At 45.8% G+C, this 17,352-nt stretch overlaps 1 protein-coding gene across 1 annotated transcript in view; it reads left to right on the top strand.

Moving 5' to 3' along the window:
- The window catches only part of TBC1D8B (TBC1 domain family member 8B), a 167,827-nt gene that overhangs the window by 102,283 nt on the left and 48,192 nt on the right, over window positions 1-17,352 (top strand). Inside the window, exon 11 of the mRNA XM_073599294.1 lies at window positions 7,128-7,245. Coding sequence (XP_073455395.1) covers window positions 7,128-7,245 — 118 coding nt within the window. The remainder of the gene's footprint in view (window positions 1-7,127; window positions 7,246-17,352) is intronic.

The following is a 17,352-nucleotide window of genomic DNA, read 5'->3' as shown; positions in this document are numbered from 1 at the left end:
CACTGCCCTACTGACGCCGTTTACTCCCCTTCTGACAAAAGGGCGCCAAACCCCGGTGATCTTTTTCATTTTGTTCAGATTGATCTGTTGCCTACCCCTGCTCCAGAGTAGTCAAAAGATTTTGGAGAAACTGTCCACATTTTGACATACTGTTACTCCAAATTCTTTTGAATGATCCTCTCAATATATAAATAAAGATCTGAAATGATTCTTTAGCCACGTGTATCTTGGCATGTGTTGGAAGTGGCAGGTGGTAGTGGGGGGGGGGGGGGGGGGGGGGCAGGTCAACTTTTGCATTAACCTTTTGTTTAACCATGTCCATTAAGCCCCTCCCACTGTTAAGTTTTAAGTACTTATGCTGTAGTGCGTGTAGCACGTTCACGTACTATGCCGCCGGTCGCTTCCTCCCTCTAGTGTCCCTCATTCTGAAGTTCAAAAGTTGGGAGGTATGCCGCAGGGTCGCGGCTGCGGCGGGCTGCATTAGAGGTGGAGGAGAGAGACGAGCAGGCGGATGAGCAGAGATGACATAATTTCTCTCCGCCCGCTCCACCACTCTTCCGACCTCACAGCCAGGCCACTTCAATGTGGGAGCGATGTGCGGCAGGGAGCAGAGAAATGACATCTCTCACTGCCCACCACACATCAGCGCTCTTCCGCCCTCACAGCACGGGCCTCTTAAATGTCGGAGGTGCAGCAGGGAGCAGAGAGATGACAACATCTCTCACTGCCCGCCCCGCATCACCGCTCTCCTGCCCTCACTAAATGGACCAGTGCTGCCAGCCTGCCACCAATGCAGTGACAATGCACATTTGGTGGCACTGGCTGGCATGGCAAGTGTCAATCCACATCAGTTGGGAAGTGACAACCCACATCTAGTGACAGGTGACGTGGCAATTGACAGTCTGCAAATGGTGGCAGGTGACGTGGCAAGTGACAATCCTCATCAGGTGGCAGGTGACGTGGCAAGTGACAATCCTCATCAGGTGACAGGTGACGTGGCAAGTGACAATCCTCATCAGGTGGCAAGTGACAATATGCAAATGGTGGCAAGTGACGTGGCAAGTGACAATCTGCAAATAGTGGCAAGTGACGTGGCAAGTGACAATCTGCAAATGGTGGCAGGTGATGTGGCAAGTGTCAATCTGAAAATTGTGGCAGGTGACATGGCAAGTGACAATGTGCAAATGGTGGCAGGTGACGTGGCAAGTGACAATCTGCAAATGGTGGCAGGTGACGTGGCAAGTGACAATCCACATCTGGTGTCAGGCGACATGGCAAGTGACAATCCACATCTAATGGCAGGTGACGGTGACAAGTTAAAAAGCTGCATCTGGTGACAGGCGACAGTGGCAAGTGACATGATGCATCTGGTGGCAGGAGATATGGCAAGTGACACGCCCAGGGCTCCCACTGATTCTGCATTATGGTGAGTTGAACCACTTCATTATATATTAGAATGTAACAATAGAAACAATGCGCTTTGATCACTCTGACACCATATCACCCATGGTGCCATGATGATTGAAACGCCAACACCAGCCTTTGCCGTGAAAAATTGCTTACCACCGGCTTGCCCCCCCCCCTGGGCCTGCAAAAAGGTAAGTGACCGCTGCTATGGACTCTAGCCCCAGATCTTTTGCAGATCTAGCAACGCCCCTGCTATAGAGTCTGGAAGGCATATGTCTCCTAGTGTGAAAATGTCATAGGTAGGATCCTTGAATTCCTACAGATAGGATTAGGAATGAAGGTGGCCTTGAGTACACTCTGAAGAAACGTGGGCTGTCAGGTTCACTGGTTTCTATCTTGATTAATGCAAGGGAGCCGGCCTCCATAATTATATATTATGGAATCTGGGAAGCATATGTCTCCTGGTGTGAAACCAGGGGTTGCACCCCAGGAAATAGGTCAAAGGTAGAATTCTTGACTTTCTGCAGATGGGGTGAGAAATAAAGCTGGCCTTGAGTGCTTTCTAAGGACAGGTCTCGGCCTTATCGGTATTATTCCAATGACCACTTGCTTTGCTTTCTTTGGTTCGTAACTTTATTCAGGGGTAACACGGCTTAACCCCTGGTTAGGTCACCCCTGAACCCTTGGGACTTGAATTTAGTATTTGGCGGCATTACAAAACAGCCCTTTTTTGGACCGATATGACATATTCCCTTGGTCCTTTTTTGACAAGGAAACTATTTTTTCTGGTAACCATATCTGCTGCAAGAAGGGTATCAGAATTGGCTGCTTTTTCTTGTAAAGAGCCATATTATTATTGTTCACAAGATAAGGTAGTATGGCGTCCTCATCCTCACTTTTTACCGAAGGTAGTATCAGGTTTTTATCTAAACCAGGATATTATTCTATCTTCATTTTTTCCAGAACTCAGTTCTATGGAAGAGAAATCACTACATTCTCTTGATGTGGTGAGAGCAGTCTACTTAGTTGACTGCTCAGCTTCGGAAAATGGATGTTTTGTTCGTATTGCCTGAAGGTCCTAAAAGAGGATAGGCAGCATGGAAATCTACTATTCTAAATGGATTCGACAAGTAATCGCTCTAGCTTATGGTTTAACCACTTCTGGACCGCCACACGCCGATGTACGTCCCTACTTTGGGGACGGATATCGTTGTTATGGCAGCAGCTAGCCGGTAAGCCTGTGGGGGGGGGGGGGGTTCCTTCTCCCCACCAGACGCCCCCCGTGCTGGTTTTCTTCCCCTCTTCAGTGGGGAAAGAGCGCTGCAAGATTTGAAAAAAAAAAACAAAATGTATTCTGAGTGGGAACACCCAGATAAACAGTTTTTTCCTCCGAAAAAGTTTTCAATACTTTATCCTATGGAGGAAGAGTTTTATAATGGGGAATTCCAGCAATTGATGCTGCTATATCCTCTGTAAACAACATCATGACTTGTCCAGTAGACGATGCTCATATGCTACAGGTTCCAACAGATAAGAAGTTGGAGTTCCTTTTAAAAAAAAAAAAAAAACTATATTTCGCTTTGTTCAGTCAGCACTGGCAGCGATCGGAGTATCTCAGTCCTTATAGGACCAGTTTATAGAGGTGCTCAAAGTTATTCCTGATCAGCAGGCCCAGGATTTGGCTGGGATATCAGAAGCGTTGTGTTTTACAGTAGACGCTATGAAAGATTCTATTCTCCAGGCCTCACGGCTCATGCTAGGGCTGGTACATGTGCATAGAATCCTATGGTTGAAAAATTGGTCAGCTGAAGCACCATGCAAAAAGCTCTTGGCTAGTTTCCCTTTTTATGGTGAACAGTTATTTGGAGACGATCCGGATAGGTCTGGCAGGAACAATGTCAGGACAGATGGATGGCTGCCTCAATTTCTTTAGGTTACAAACTAGAGTTACGAGAGTTCCTGTCTCCTTGTTTTCTCAGATCAAACGTTCCCAGAGATCCAGTGAAAAAAGTCTCTTTCTAGCTTTGGATCATCTCTTGTCTCAAAGAGTGATATCAATGGTCCCCTTGGAAGAAGCCAGGTTTAGGGCTTTATTCAAACCTGTTCACGGTTCCAAAACCAAACGGGGATGTCAGACCCATTTTAGGTATCAAAGATCTAAACCGTTTTTTGAATATCCATTCTTTACGCATGGAGTCAATCCGATCAGTAGTCTCCATCCTACAAGGGGGAGAACTCCTGGCATCAATTGACATCAAGGATGCTTATCTCCATGTGCCAATTTTCACCGCTCACCAGAAATTTCTATGCTTCGAGGTAGAAAATCTTCATTTTCAGTTTGTAGCTCTGCCTTTTGGTCTAGCTACTGCGCCTCAAGTGTTTGCAAAGGTCCTGGCTTCACCTTTGGCCAGGTTAAGGGCTCAAGGTATAACAATACTAGCCTACTTAGACGATCTTCTCTTAATAGATCAATCGGTAGCCCGCTTAAACCAAACTTTGGTCACCACAGTCAGCTACCTGGAATACCTAGGTTGGATTCTCAACCTGGAGAAATCCTCCTTTAAAACCATTAAGGAGATTGCAGTACTTGGGGCTGATCATAGATACAGCTCAGAAGAGAGTGTTTTTTTGCCCTCGGAAAGGATCAGTTCCATAAGGGAACTGATTCAGTTGGTCAAAACAAAGAAGAATCACTCCTTATGCGCAGTTTCATTCAAGACTGTTGACAGTATCGTGTCAACTTGGAACAAAAGGGTCCAAGCTCTGGACTTTCCAATGCATTTATCCCCTGATGTGTGTCAGAGCCTCAATTGGTGGTTGATATCCAAGAATCTTCAGAAAGGAAAAATCCTTTCTACCAGTTACCTGGAAGGTGGTAACAACAGATGCCAGCCTTCTGGGCTGAGGAGCAGTCCTGGAAGAAGCATCTGTCCAGAGGAAATAGTTCAAATCAGAGATGACCTTGCCCATCAATATTCTAGAGATTCGGGCAGTATGCCTGGCCCTCGAGGCCTGGATGCCCAGACTACGGAATTGTCCTGTCAGGATCCAATCCAACAATGCCACAGCTGTGGCCTATATCAATCGCCAAGGGGGCACGAGAAGTCGTGCGGCCCAGAAAGAGGTGAATCATATTCTATCTTGGGCAGAAAACAACATTCCTTGCCTATCAGCAAATTTTCATTCCAGGGATAGAGAATTGACAGGCGGACTACTTGAGTCACCAACAGTTGTTCCTGGGGGAATGGTCTCTTCACCCCGACATCTTTCTGTCAATATGTCAAAGATGGGGAATTCCGTATCTGGATCTGTTTGCGTCCAGGTTCAACAACAAGATTGACAACTTAGTGTCAAGGACAAGGGATCCGATGGCATAAGGAACAGATGCCTTGGTTTTTCCGTGGGATCAGTTTTTTACTGATCTATGCGTACCCTCCTGTTCTGCTGCTTCCGTGCCTTCTCGCAGGATCAAGCAAGAAGGGAAGGAGGTGATTCTTGTGGCCCAGGAGATCTTGGTTTGCCGAGATCGTAAAGATGACAGTAAGGGACCCTTGGACGCAAGGTCCGGTATTCCATCCTACCTTACAAGCGCAAAAATTTGCGGTTTGGCTATTGAGACCCACATTCTGAAAGATTGTGGGCTGTTAGCTTCAGTAGTTTCTACTTGGTTAATGCTAGGAAGCCGGCCTCCAGAGTCATATACTATAGTGTCTGGAAGGCATATATCTCCTAGTGTGAATCCAGGGGTTGGCACCCCAGGAAATATGTCATAGGTAGGATCCTTGAATTCCTACAGATAGGATTAGTAATGAAGCTGGCCTTGAGTACTATCAAAGGTCGGATGTCGGCCTTATCGGTCTTTTTTCAACGGCCACTTGCTTCACTCTCTCTGGTTCGTAACTTTGTTCAGGGGGTAACGCGGATTAATCCTCCAGTTTGGTCACCCCTGAACCCTTGGGACTTAATTTTAGTCCTGTCGGCTTACAGAAGCAGACTTTTCAGCCAATACTAGATATTCCCTTGGTCCTCTTGACGGGGGAAAAAATAATTTTCTTGGTTTCCATATCTTCTACAAGAAGAATATCAGAGTGGGCTGCTCTTTCTTGTAAAGAGCCATATTGGTTTATTCATAAGGATGAGGTTTTATTGCGGCCTCGTCCTGAATTCCTACCGAAGGTAGTATTGGGTTTTCATTTAAACCAGGATATTGTTCCGCCTTTATTTTTTTCCAGAACCTCGTTTCTGTGGAAGAAAGGTCACTACATTCTCTTGATGTGGTAAGAGCGGTCAAGGTCTATTGAAAGTGACCGCTCAGATTCATAAAACAGATGTTTTGTTTGTGTTGCCAGACGTTCCTAAAAGAGGACAGGCAGCGTAGAAATCTACCATTTCTAAATGGATTTGTCAAGTGATTGTTCAAGCTTATGGTTTAAAGAGGAAAATTCCTCCTTTTCATATTAAATCGCACTCCACCAGAGCTGTTAGAGCTTCTTGGGCAGTGCATCACCAAGCCTCCATGGCACAGATCTGCAAGGCCGCAACTTGGTCTTCAGTCCATACATTTACCAGATTCTATCAAGTAGATGTAAAAGGCATGAGGATATCGCCTTTGGGCGCAGTGTACTGCAGGCTGCAGTATGAGTCCTTTAGTCTCTTAGTGCCCTACTTTTATTGTGTCTCCCTCCCTTCAGTTGGCATTGCTATGGGACATCCCACATAGTAACTACTATGGCTCTGTGTCCTGTGATGTATGATAAGAAATAGGATTTTTATAACAGCTTACCTGTAAAATCCTTTTTTTTTGAGGTACATCATGGGACACAGAGGTCCATTCTTGGTACACGTGTATTGCTTTGCTACAAAACTGAGGTACGCCCACCAGTGGGAGGGGTTATATAGGGAGTGCACTTTTTAATTTAGGGCGTGCCAGTGTCCATCACCTGAAGTTGGCCTATAACCCACATAGTAAATACTATGGCTCTGTGTCCCATGATGTACCTCAAAGAAAAGGATTTTACAGGTAAGCTGTTATAAAAATCCTATTTTTTATAACTGCTTACTTGTAAAATCCTTTTCTTTTGAAGTACATCACGGGACATAGAGGTCCCGCCCCTCTTTCTAGTATACACGGCAAACTCCTGTAACAGCTTGTAAACGCGTTTAGCCACATTTTGTTTACAATTTTTGACTATTTGAAAAAAAAACAAAAAACACTTTTAAACGCAAACGCAGCTAAACATGGCAAAACTGACGTTTTTAAACGTCTGTTACTATCTGTCAAGTTAAATCGTTCATGAGAGGTTGTAAAACGTCCTGTGTACATTAAGCCTAAATGCTCCGTTTATTTATGACACATTATTGATTTCGAGGATTTATTTCTATGCTTTGGAGATTTAGCGGTGCTTCTTAGCTAGTTTGTTTGGCATTTATGTTTATCAGAACATATGGTGTGCTGCTCTGTACCATAAATGCTTCTCAGTTGTTAGTAGTGCGGTCTTCTTTTTTTCTATTTTGAATTCAGGTTGATAGTTCAGAACAGTATATTGAGATATCAGCCACCTCTATTAATTTCCAATGATGATTGCTCACATGTTTAGATTAGGTTACATCTCCAACAGATTGAGTTATGTTTTCTTCAGCTGATGCTTGTCAGCCGGATTGTCAGAACAATTGGCAGCAAATGTAAAACATGATTATTTCATCTGCTTGTGTTTTCCCAGGCAATGAATATCCTCACTTCTGTCCTACTTCTGTATGCCAAAGAGGAGGAGGCATTTTGGCTGCTAGTGGCTGTGTGTGAACGAATGCTGCCAGATTACTTCAACAGGAGAATTATAGGTGAGCTTTGTCTTTGTGTGTTATGTGTGAGCAGATAATTTTTTATGTCTGGTGCAAAGCTGAAAAAGTGTTGCTGAAAAGGTTTTATATTATCACATAGAAGTAATTGATTTCTGCAGATTTTAAGACATATCACCACAGCGGAGACAGCGCTCATCATTCTATACAGTAGAGGGAGAGGAGCCTTTTAGCTGGAAGCTCCTGTGTATGTGATCAAAGGGCAACATGTAAACAGGACTGTGGGCAGCATCCAGTACCATCTACCAATAACTTGGGTTTGCAACCACCTACACTACTCCATAGTTATGTCCTGAATAGGCACTAGACCTTCTGCTGGACTGAAGCATTAGAACAGCCTTTCTCAACCATGTGCATTTATTAGTTTTTTTTTTTTTTTTCAACAGGAGCCTACAAAGTATTGCACCTGTTGACAGCAGGCTCCCTACAGCTTTCAGCATGTATCTCTGTACGGGCTGTCACTTTGCAAGCTGGAGAGAGTGTGAATGTAGTACGAGCGTGTAGTTTTCTTTATCATACATCATAGGACACAGAGCACTATAGTAATCACTATGTGGGTATATAGGCACCTTCAGGTGATGGACACTGGTATACCCAATACAGGAAGTTCACTCCCTCTATAACCCCTCCTCCTACCAGGAGTACCTCAGTTTTTTCGCCAGTGTCTAAGGTGTTGGTCACGAGTGAAGATGTTCTCTGAGGAGCTCCAGGAGGGATCCTTGCTGGATTTGAATAGCCTCCATAGACCGGATCCATCCAAAGTGCCACAGAGGCCAAAGTGTATGGTACCCGGGCCTCGTATCCGAAGCATGATGTTTTGCCTGTAACACCTCTCTTTGCAGGGCTGGACCCGGGACCCAGAGCTTTGGTCATGCTACATTACCTAAAGTTTTTCCTGGCGGGGTGCTTTTACAGGTCCAAGGGAGTGGAGCCCTGACAAAAAGGGACCCGGTCCTTGAAGGTTTGCTAAACGTAGCCCGCCATGATGGGTGAAGGTTGGATCGGTCTGTTAAACCAGCAAATCCTGCGGCGGGGATAAGGTAAGGGAAGAAACCTAGGAACTAAAAAGTCCACCTAAGGTTTTCTTCTTTAGGGAAAAATGTTGTCATGCCTTGAATCTCCACTAGAGGGAGTATATGCACATACCTTAATCTGTTGTCTTCACTTCAGCTCAGTGTCAATCTGTGTGTGGCCGCAGCAGCTTGCACAGGGGGATTCCTCTTAAGGTAAGAGATCTGCCATGCTTTTCTGCCCCCTGAAGGGACCAGAAGGGTTAGGGAATCAGCAGTTGTACCCCCCATGCAATAACCCCCCCTCCGCGGGGGGTGTGGAGGTCCCGAGTTTTGCTCCATATGTTTTTTTCCTGCCTCCTTGGGCTCTGCCCCTCCCTCCCCCCCTTGTGTTGGGTCTGCGGATCCAAAAGCCGCCCGCGTGGGAACATTTTTCAAACGAAAAGGAGGGGGGCGGGTTAACGAAGGGAGTGGAGCCTAGGCGCAGTGCCGTGTAGTATCCTTGAGGATGCACGGCACAGGCTTAAGGATCAGCTGGAGCAGTCTCTCCTCGGCTGATAGCGAGGAGGAGCAAGCAGCCTACACTTGGGGCATAGGAGCGGTGGGGCGCGTAAGGGCTGCAAGTGGCATTCCTAATGCGGGTAGGACATTTTTCCCAGCGCTATGCTGAACTTAAATAGCGGGATTATACTGTCAGACTATGTTCAGCAATTAGTGCAATTAAATAGTGCCTCTGCTTTTGTGCTTAGGAATATGTGTACCAAAAAAGACACCACAAAAACCAAAAAGGTACCAAAGGTTTCACCCCCAGGCGCTAGGAACTCCAGTTGTGTCTCTACACTGTCATCCTTGCCTGAAATACCAATTATGTAAGCCAGGGTGAGTCATTGGAACAAATTGGTGGTGCAGCTGCTTCTCTCATCTCAGCCCCTGTATACGTGAATGAAGATGCCGTTTCTTCCTCCCTGCAGGGCCTAGAAGGAAGATTAGTGGCTATAATTGCATCCTCCATTCAAATGGATAGGAAGCGTGTTAGATCCCCCCCCCCACACACACACACACACCTTAGACCCTTTGCAAGGGGAACAGTGGGTACAGGATGAGGTGTTACCCTCAGGCGATTAGGAGGAAAGACAAACCGATGACTTCTCTGCGGAGGAAACAACAGTAGATGAACCCTTTTCAGCCTCGCAATCTGAGAAGTTGCTGATACAATCTCTTACGGAGATGGTTCATTCTACTTTCATGCTACCCCTAACGGAGTCTGCTGAAAGTTCGGTTTCTTCCTTGGGTTCCTTAAAACCTTCACAGCCTTTGCATGCGTTTCCTGCCCATGCATTACTAGAACAGCTTATTTATGCTGAATGGGATCACCCGGATAAGCATTTTCTCCCTCCAAAGAGATTCTCAGTTCTCTATTCCATGGAGGAGAAATTCACCAAAAAATAGAATGTACCAGCAGTATTCCAGTGTGAATAAAAGTCTAACTTGCCCAGTAGACAATGCACAAATGCTTAAGGATCCAACAGATAAAAGGTTGGAATTCCTGTTAAAGTCCTCTTTTTCTTTGGCAGGTACCGTTACTCAGCCTGCAGTCTCTGCAATAGGCATCTGTCAATCCCTAAAGGACCAATTTAGACAGGCCATTAAAGAGGTTCCTGCACAACAAGCCCGGGATTTGGCCAAACTACCAAAAGCATAATGTTTTGCCATAGACGCCATTAAAGATTCTATTCGCCAGGCTTCCCGCCTTGCGTTTGTGCTAGTACACATTCGTAGAATCCTGTGGTTAAAAAATTGGTCAGCCGAAACACCATGCAAAAAGCTCCTAACTGGTTTTCCTTTTCATGGGGATCGGCTATTTGAGGATAATTTGGACAAATACATCCAAACGATTTCCAGTGGGAAAAATACTCTTTTGCCAGTCAAAGGAAAGTATAAACGCCCTCCATTTAAGCGGGCTCTTTCTCCTGCGCCAGGGGCTTCCGCCTACAGGGAGTGGCGATGGCCTCCGCCGTCAGACTCTAGAGGAAATCCTCAGGGTCAGGCTCAAAAGAAGTCCTGGGGCCGGAAACCTGCAAAATAGAATTCTAAAGCCTCATTACGAAGAGGCCCCCCCCCCCCCCCCCCCGCCATGGTGGGGGGCAGACTTCTGCAGTTTTCAGAAGTCTGACAAGAGGAAACTCAGGACAGTTGGGTCATCTCCACGGTAACTCTGGGGTACAAACTGGAATTTCGGGACTTTCCACTGTCTCGTTTCCTGAGGTCAAACATTCCCAAAGATCCAGGGAAAAGACCATCTCTGTTTCGGGCACTAGACCGATTAATGGCTCAGGGGGGGAATCCTACAAATCCCCACAGAAGAGCAAGGTTTGGGGTTTTATTCAAACCTCTTTATGGTACCAAAACCGAATGGTGATGTCAGACCCGTTCTAGATCTAAAAAATCTAAATCAGTTCCTGAAGATCCGCTTCTTTCGCATGGAGTCGACCAGGTCAGTGGTTTCTATCCTACAAGGAGGAGAACTTCTGGCATCTATCGACATCAGGGATGCATACCTGCATGTCCCTATATTTCCCGCTCACCAAAGGTTTCTGCGGTTCGAAGTAGAACAACAGCATTTTCAGTTTGTAGCCTTGCCCTTCGGGCTAGCTACAGCACCCTGGGTGTTCACAAAAGTGCTGGCCCCACCTCTAGACAATCTATTGCTAATAGACCAGTCAGTGGCTCGTTTGGAGCAAAGTGTAAGCATTATATAACCAGTTACCTGCAAAGTCTAGGCTGGATTTTCAACCTAGCGAAGTCTTCCTTAAAACTGCTAAAAAGGCTGGAGTACTTGGGTCTGATCATAGATACAGCCCAGAAAAGGGTGTTCTTGCCACAGGCAAAGATCAACTCCACAAGAGAGCTAGTGCGGATGGTCAGGTCAAAAGGAGATCCCTCCATTTGCCTTTGCATAAGTTTTTTAGGAAAGATGGTGGCTTCATTCGAAGCAGTTCCCTATGCCCAGTTCCATTCAAGACTGTTGCAAAACAGTATCCTGTCTGCTTGGAACAAAATGATTCAAGCTTTAGACTTGCCAATGCGGCTGTCCCCAAGGGTGTCCCAAAGCTTCAGTTGGGGGTTACTAACCCAGAATCTGCTGAAAGGAAAATCCTTCAGACCAATAATCTGGAAGGTGTTAACGACAGACGCCAGCCTTTCAGGCTGGGGAGCAGTAATAGAGAAGACATCTGTCCAAGGACAGTGGTCAAGAACCGAGAAAGCCTTGCCCATCAACATCCTAGAGATTCAGGCAGTGCATCTGGATTTGAAGGCCTGGACTTTAAGGTTACGGGATTGTCCTGTCAAGATCCAATCCGACAATGCCACAGCTGTGGCTTTATCAATCACCAAGGGGGCACGAGAAGTCGTGCGGCCCAGAAACCAAGAGTCTCGCAGCGCAGACAGAGGTGAACCATATTCTAACTTGGGCAGAAAGGAATGTTCCTTGCCTATCAGCAGTCTTTATTCCGGGAGTAGAGAATTGGCAGGCGTACTACTTGTGTCGCCAGCTGTTATTCCCAAGGGAATGGTCTCTTCACCCCAACATTTTTTGGGCTGTTTGCCAGAAATGGGGGACTCTGGACGTAGATCTTCTGGCGTCCAGGTTCAACATGAAGTTAGTCAACATTGTGTCCAGAACAAGGGATCCACTCGCATGCGGAACAGATGCGTTGGTGAACCCGTGAGATCAGTTCTCACTGATTTATGCATTCCCCCCCTATTCAGTTGCTGCCACAACTTCTTTGCAGGATCAAGGTGGAAAGAAAGCCGGTAATTCTGGTAGCCCCAGCGTGGCCCAGAAGGTCCTGGTATGCAGTAATCGTTAAGATGGCAGTGGAGGATCCATGGTCCCTTCCACTACGGCTAGACCTATTCTCACAGGGGCCGATATTCCATCCTACCTTGCGAACACTAAATTTAACGGCTTGGCTATTGAAACCCACATTCTGAAGAAACGTGGGCTTTCTGGGTCAGTTATCTCTATCTTGATTAATGCAAGGAAGCCAGCTTCCAGAACTATATATTATAGAGTCTGGAGGTTTTATGTTTCCTGGTGTGAATCCAAGGGTTGGCACCCTCAGGGGTATATCATAGGCAGAATTCTTGCCTTTCTACAATTAGGGGTAGAGATGAAGTTGGCCTTGAGTACTATTAAGGGCCAGGTCTCAGCTTTATCGGTCTTGCTTCAAAGACCGCTTGCTACACATTCGTTAGTCCGGGTTTTATGCAAGGGGTGATGCGGCTTAATCTGCCAGTCAGACCTCCTTTGAACCCTTGGGACTTGAACTTAGCTTTGTCAGTGTTACAAAAACAGCCATTCGAACCAATACAACATATTCCCTTAGTCCTTCTGACAAGGAAGTTAGTGTTCTTGGTTGCTATATCCTCAGCAACGAGGGTTTTGGAACTGGCTGCTCTTTCTTGTAAAGAGCCATACTTGATTATTCATGAGGACAGAGTGGTGTTGCACCCTCATCCAGGTTTTTTACCAAAAGTGGTCTCAGGCTTCCACCTGAACCAAGACATTATCCTGCCATCGTTTTTTCCAAAACCATGTTCCAGGGAAGAGAAGTCACTACATTGTCTCGATGTGGTGAGAGCAGTCAAAGTCTATTTAAAGACGGCTGCTCAGATCCGGAAGACTGATGTCTTATTTATACTGCCAGAAGGTCCTAAGAAAGGACAGGCAGTGTCAAAATCCACTGTCGCTAAGTGTATTTGGCAAGTTATAATTCAGTCTTATGATTTAAGGGGTAAGATTCCACCTTTTTAAAGTCAAAGCGCACTCTACCAGGGCAGTTAGTGCTTCTTGGGCAGTGCGTCACCAGGCCTCCATGGCTCAGATCTGTCAGGCCGCAACATGGTCTTCAGTACATACATTCACCAAGTTTTATCAGGTGGATGTGAGGAGGTATGAGGATATCGCCTTCGGGCGCAGGGTCATTTGGGTAGTTTCTGTTGTCATTATGATTTAAAAAGAGTAAACACAGTTGATTGATAAGAAAATGGCTTCAGCCAAACACTAACCATGAGTGAAAGAAATGTTTTTGTGTTATTCATATTCTCTGAAAAATGGGCAAAAATCATAAATTCTACCAGGGTATGTAAACTTATGAGCACAACTGTATGTATTCTCCCCAGTCTGGATTGTTCTTGACTGGGGTTCTTGATTGTTCTGCAAAATAGAGAAGAAAACGGTGATTCTTATCTTATTACATCATACTTGCCTAGAGGAACCTGGTACACAGACATACTCAAATTTCTAGCAGACGACCTTAGGCCTCTTCCAAACCAGCAGACCTGTTGTCTCAAGGCCCGCTGCTACATTCAGCTTCTTAGTCACTGGCATTAATGGCATTGCTGTTGAAACCCAGGTTTTAAAGGATTAGGGTATATCTGACTCACTACAGGTACTACTGTACCTGGAAATCCTTTTTTTTCTGCCTGGTGTGAAGACAGGCATTTCAACCCTAGCGATTACTCAGTACTTCACATTCTGGCCTTCCTGTGATTGGGATTTACCAATATTTAGCCTTAAGTGCTCCTAAGGGACAGGTTTCAGCCTTGTCCATTTTCTTTCTGGAACCTTGGGCTTCATTTTTTTTTTTTTTTTTTTTTGATCAAACCTTTTTTGAAGATTTCTCCTGGATCAAACCTGATTGCAGCACTCTGCACTCTACTCTGTGCTGCAATCGGGTTTCATTTTGGTTCTCTCTGCCCTGCAGAAACCGCCCTTTGAACTTTTTAGGGAACTCCCCTTGGATGCTTTTTACTGCAAAGTGCCCTTCTTAGTGGCTATCCCATCTGTCAGACATGTTTCAGAGCTAGCGACTCTCTTTTAAGAAGCCATTCCTTATTCTTCACAAGGATAAAGTGATCTTATTTACAAGACCCTCCTTTCGACCTAGATGGTATCAGCTCTCTACATCAATGAGGACATTGTCCTTCTTTCCTTCCTTGTGCCCTGCCCCTAAGCTTCCTGAAGAAACTGCTCTCCATTGTCTGGATGTGATCAGAGCTATCAGAGTCTATTTGAAAGCCACAGCCTCTATCCAGAAACAAGACACTTTTTGTCTTGCCAACAGGATCTCGAAACTTTTACAAGCTGCATAAGACAACTAGTTTTAGGAGCTTACACTCCAAAAGATAAAGTATCTCCAGTATTCGTATGTGCTCAGCTCATCAAATCAATGGAAGTTTCCTGGAAAATCCAAAATCAAGCGTCTGTTCCGCAGCTTTGTAAGGCTACCACCTGGTCTTCAGTTCATACTATCTCCAGATGTCCAGGCTTCTGTAGAGGCAGCCTTCAGCTGCAAGGTTCCTTCAGCAGCACTCTTAGTCGGGTCTTTGACCCTTGCCTACTATGTTGAGCCGCTGGCACAGTTGTATTTCCCTTGTTGTTGCCCACGCCTATGATTCATTGCTTGGGAATGTCCCAGGATCTAATGAATATCCAGCTTGTGTCCTGTTCTGTTTGTTTAAGATGAAATGAATGTCCTGTATTGTACAAAAGGTTTGTACACCTACACTGTATTGCAGGATTGGAGCAGCCCCCTTGGACTTTTTAGGCAGAAATGGTCATAAAGATAATTTTATCTGTATTGTTTTTGCACATGCTGAGGACATTTTTTGCAGCATGTAGTTTATATGCATGTTGATATGTGATATTTGATGGTCACTAGGTAACATTGGCACATTGCACATTTTTTAATATTTGTCATATTTTATATTTTTTAGCACTAGCACTTTAAACAGTTTTTTGGAATATTATTTTGTCACTAGTAAACACTAAGTGGACAGTATATTTTTTGATACAGAAAAGCACGCTACATAGGATAGATATCCTATTTTTGCATATTTCAGCAGTGGTATCATACACAGAAGTTAGAGCAATCCACTTTTATATTATATTGATACTCTACCATTTTTGTGTAGGCTTACATGATTGCAGCAAACTAGTATATTTTTAGTTTTGCGCTGGTAGCATATCTGGTCGGATTACAGACAGGGTGAATGTTGCATAGAAAAAAGATAGGGCAATCCGGTATCTCATCACCCCACCATAGAGTACATTACCTTTCAACACACCAGTGCAGATAACCACACCATGGCAGCAATGCTCAATCAGAGACATGCCTGTCAGGTAGGAATGTCTGCTTATATAGGGAGTATTCCTCAGGGAGAGCCGATAAGCCATGGGGAGGAGGTGCTGGAACCCTGACATCAAAGACGCCGCCAATCAGGGCAGCTCAGGACACGGCGGCTCTCTGACACAAGGGCGCGCGGCGCAGCCCCACCCATCGAGCGAGATAACGTCACATGTCATAGCGTCACTGGCACAAAGAATTCCCCAGCAGCATCATATGATGCAGTGGGAGTGGGTAGGAGCTCCATCCCGCGAAAAGGCTATGTGAATAGCAGGAAGTGTTAACCCCAAGTGCCGTCCACCGGCCACAAGCGGGTGGAGCCTACCTGCCGGGTTGGTGTAAGCAGAAGACTCCACAGGGGACACGCACATCGCCATCTTGCTGATCTGCAGGCCACAACAGTCACAGTGGGCAACTCGCATGACCCTGACACAAAACCAGGGAGAAAGGGCTTGAAGTTATATGCCTCATTCAAGCCTAGTGGCAGGGTGGCCTTGATATTGAAAATCCATCTAAGTTCACATTGTAGAAGTTGCTTTTTGAGATTGCCACCTCTGTGGCTAGGATGTAGGCGATCCAAGGCCAGAAAATGTACCTTAGGGATAGACACATCATGGACTGAGGCCATGTGTCGACCAATGGGTGTGTCAGGATCACGTTTGCGTATATTTAATATATTGCAATAATATTATAAATGAGGTAGAGAGCGGTCGCAGTTAGCTGCCTCTGTCGACCTGCATCTCAATACCCCATAACAGGGACAACAACCCCTAAAGAGGGGGAAGGGGGGGGACTATTGCGGTACTAATAAAGTGAAAATTACAGTACACAAAGGTAGAGAAAGAGGGCAATAAGGTAGTATAAAAATTCCATTTTAATAGAAAACATAATTAAAAAATTGTAACAATATCACATAACAGTTGTAATTTAAAAATGGAAGCAGTCAATACAACCAATTGGATTACAACCCATAGTGTTAGTAGACACAAATAGAGCTTGAATTCTCGACCGGTTTCGCGGTTTTACCGCTTCCTCAGGAGAGCAATATCTGTAGTGCAACATATAATAATTGTAATGAGTATAGCACACAGAAAAAATTTTTTTTTTTTTTTTTTTTTTCTCATAATAACATTATTAATGCAGCACAAATATTTAGAGAAAATGTTACACAATTATGTACAATTAGGTAGAAAAAGAATGAGCTCACCCGTTCTACGGCTCCCGGTGGGTGTACACGGCCTCAACCGATTCCCCCCGTGGCGGACACAGGGGATGACTACACAGCCTCTGAATGGATAAATAGGATGGTAAGATAAAGGGATATGGACTGGAGAATTAATTAGGAGGGAGTATGAGGTGAGGAAGTGCCATTAGTGTGCCTCTAGGATTAGAAACGTGTGCAGGAGAGGGGGCCAAGGAAATGTTGAGGAAATGGGTAGGAGGTGAATGGACAAAGGGGAAGGGGAGGAAAGGGGAAAAAAAGGGGGGGAGGGGGGGGGGGGAAAGGGAAAATTAGGGGAAGAAGGAGGGGGGGGGGGAAGGGGGGAGAGAGGAGAGAAGAGGGAGAAGGGGGGGGGGGGAAGGCAAGGAGGGGGGGAGGGGGGAAGGGGAGGGAAGGAAGGGGGGAGGGGGAAAAAAGGAAGGAAGGGGAGGAAAAAAGGGGGGGGGAGGGGAAGGGAAGGGGGGAGGGGGGGGAAAGGGAAACGGGGGAGGGGGAAAAGGGAGGGAGGAGGGGAGAGGGGGGCAGGGAGGGAGAGGGAAGGGAAAAGGGGGGGGGGTTGGGGGTCGGGGGCGGGGGAGGGAGAGTGGGGGGGAGGAGGGGAAGGAGGGATGGGGAAGAAGGGAGTGGGGGGGGGGAAAAATAGGGGGGGGGGAGGGGGGGGGAA

The sequence above is a fragment of the Aquarana catesbeiana genome, linkage group LG09 (assembly GCF_042186555.1).
Source record: "Aquarana catesbeiana isolate 2022-GZ linkage group LG09, ASM4218655v1, whole genome shotgun sequence".
NCBI classification, from domain to species: domain Eukaryota; kingdom Metazoa; phylum Chordata; class Amphibia; order Anura; family Ranidae; genus Aquarana; species Aquarana catesbeiana.
The sequence above is the reverse complement of the archived record's forward strand: the minus strand, read 5'-3'. Positions and strand labels throughout refer to the sequence as shown.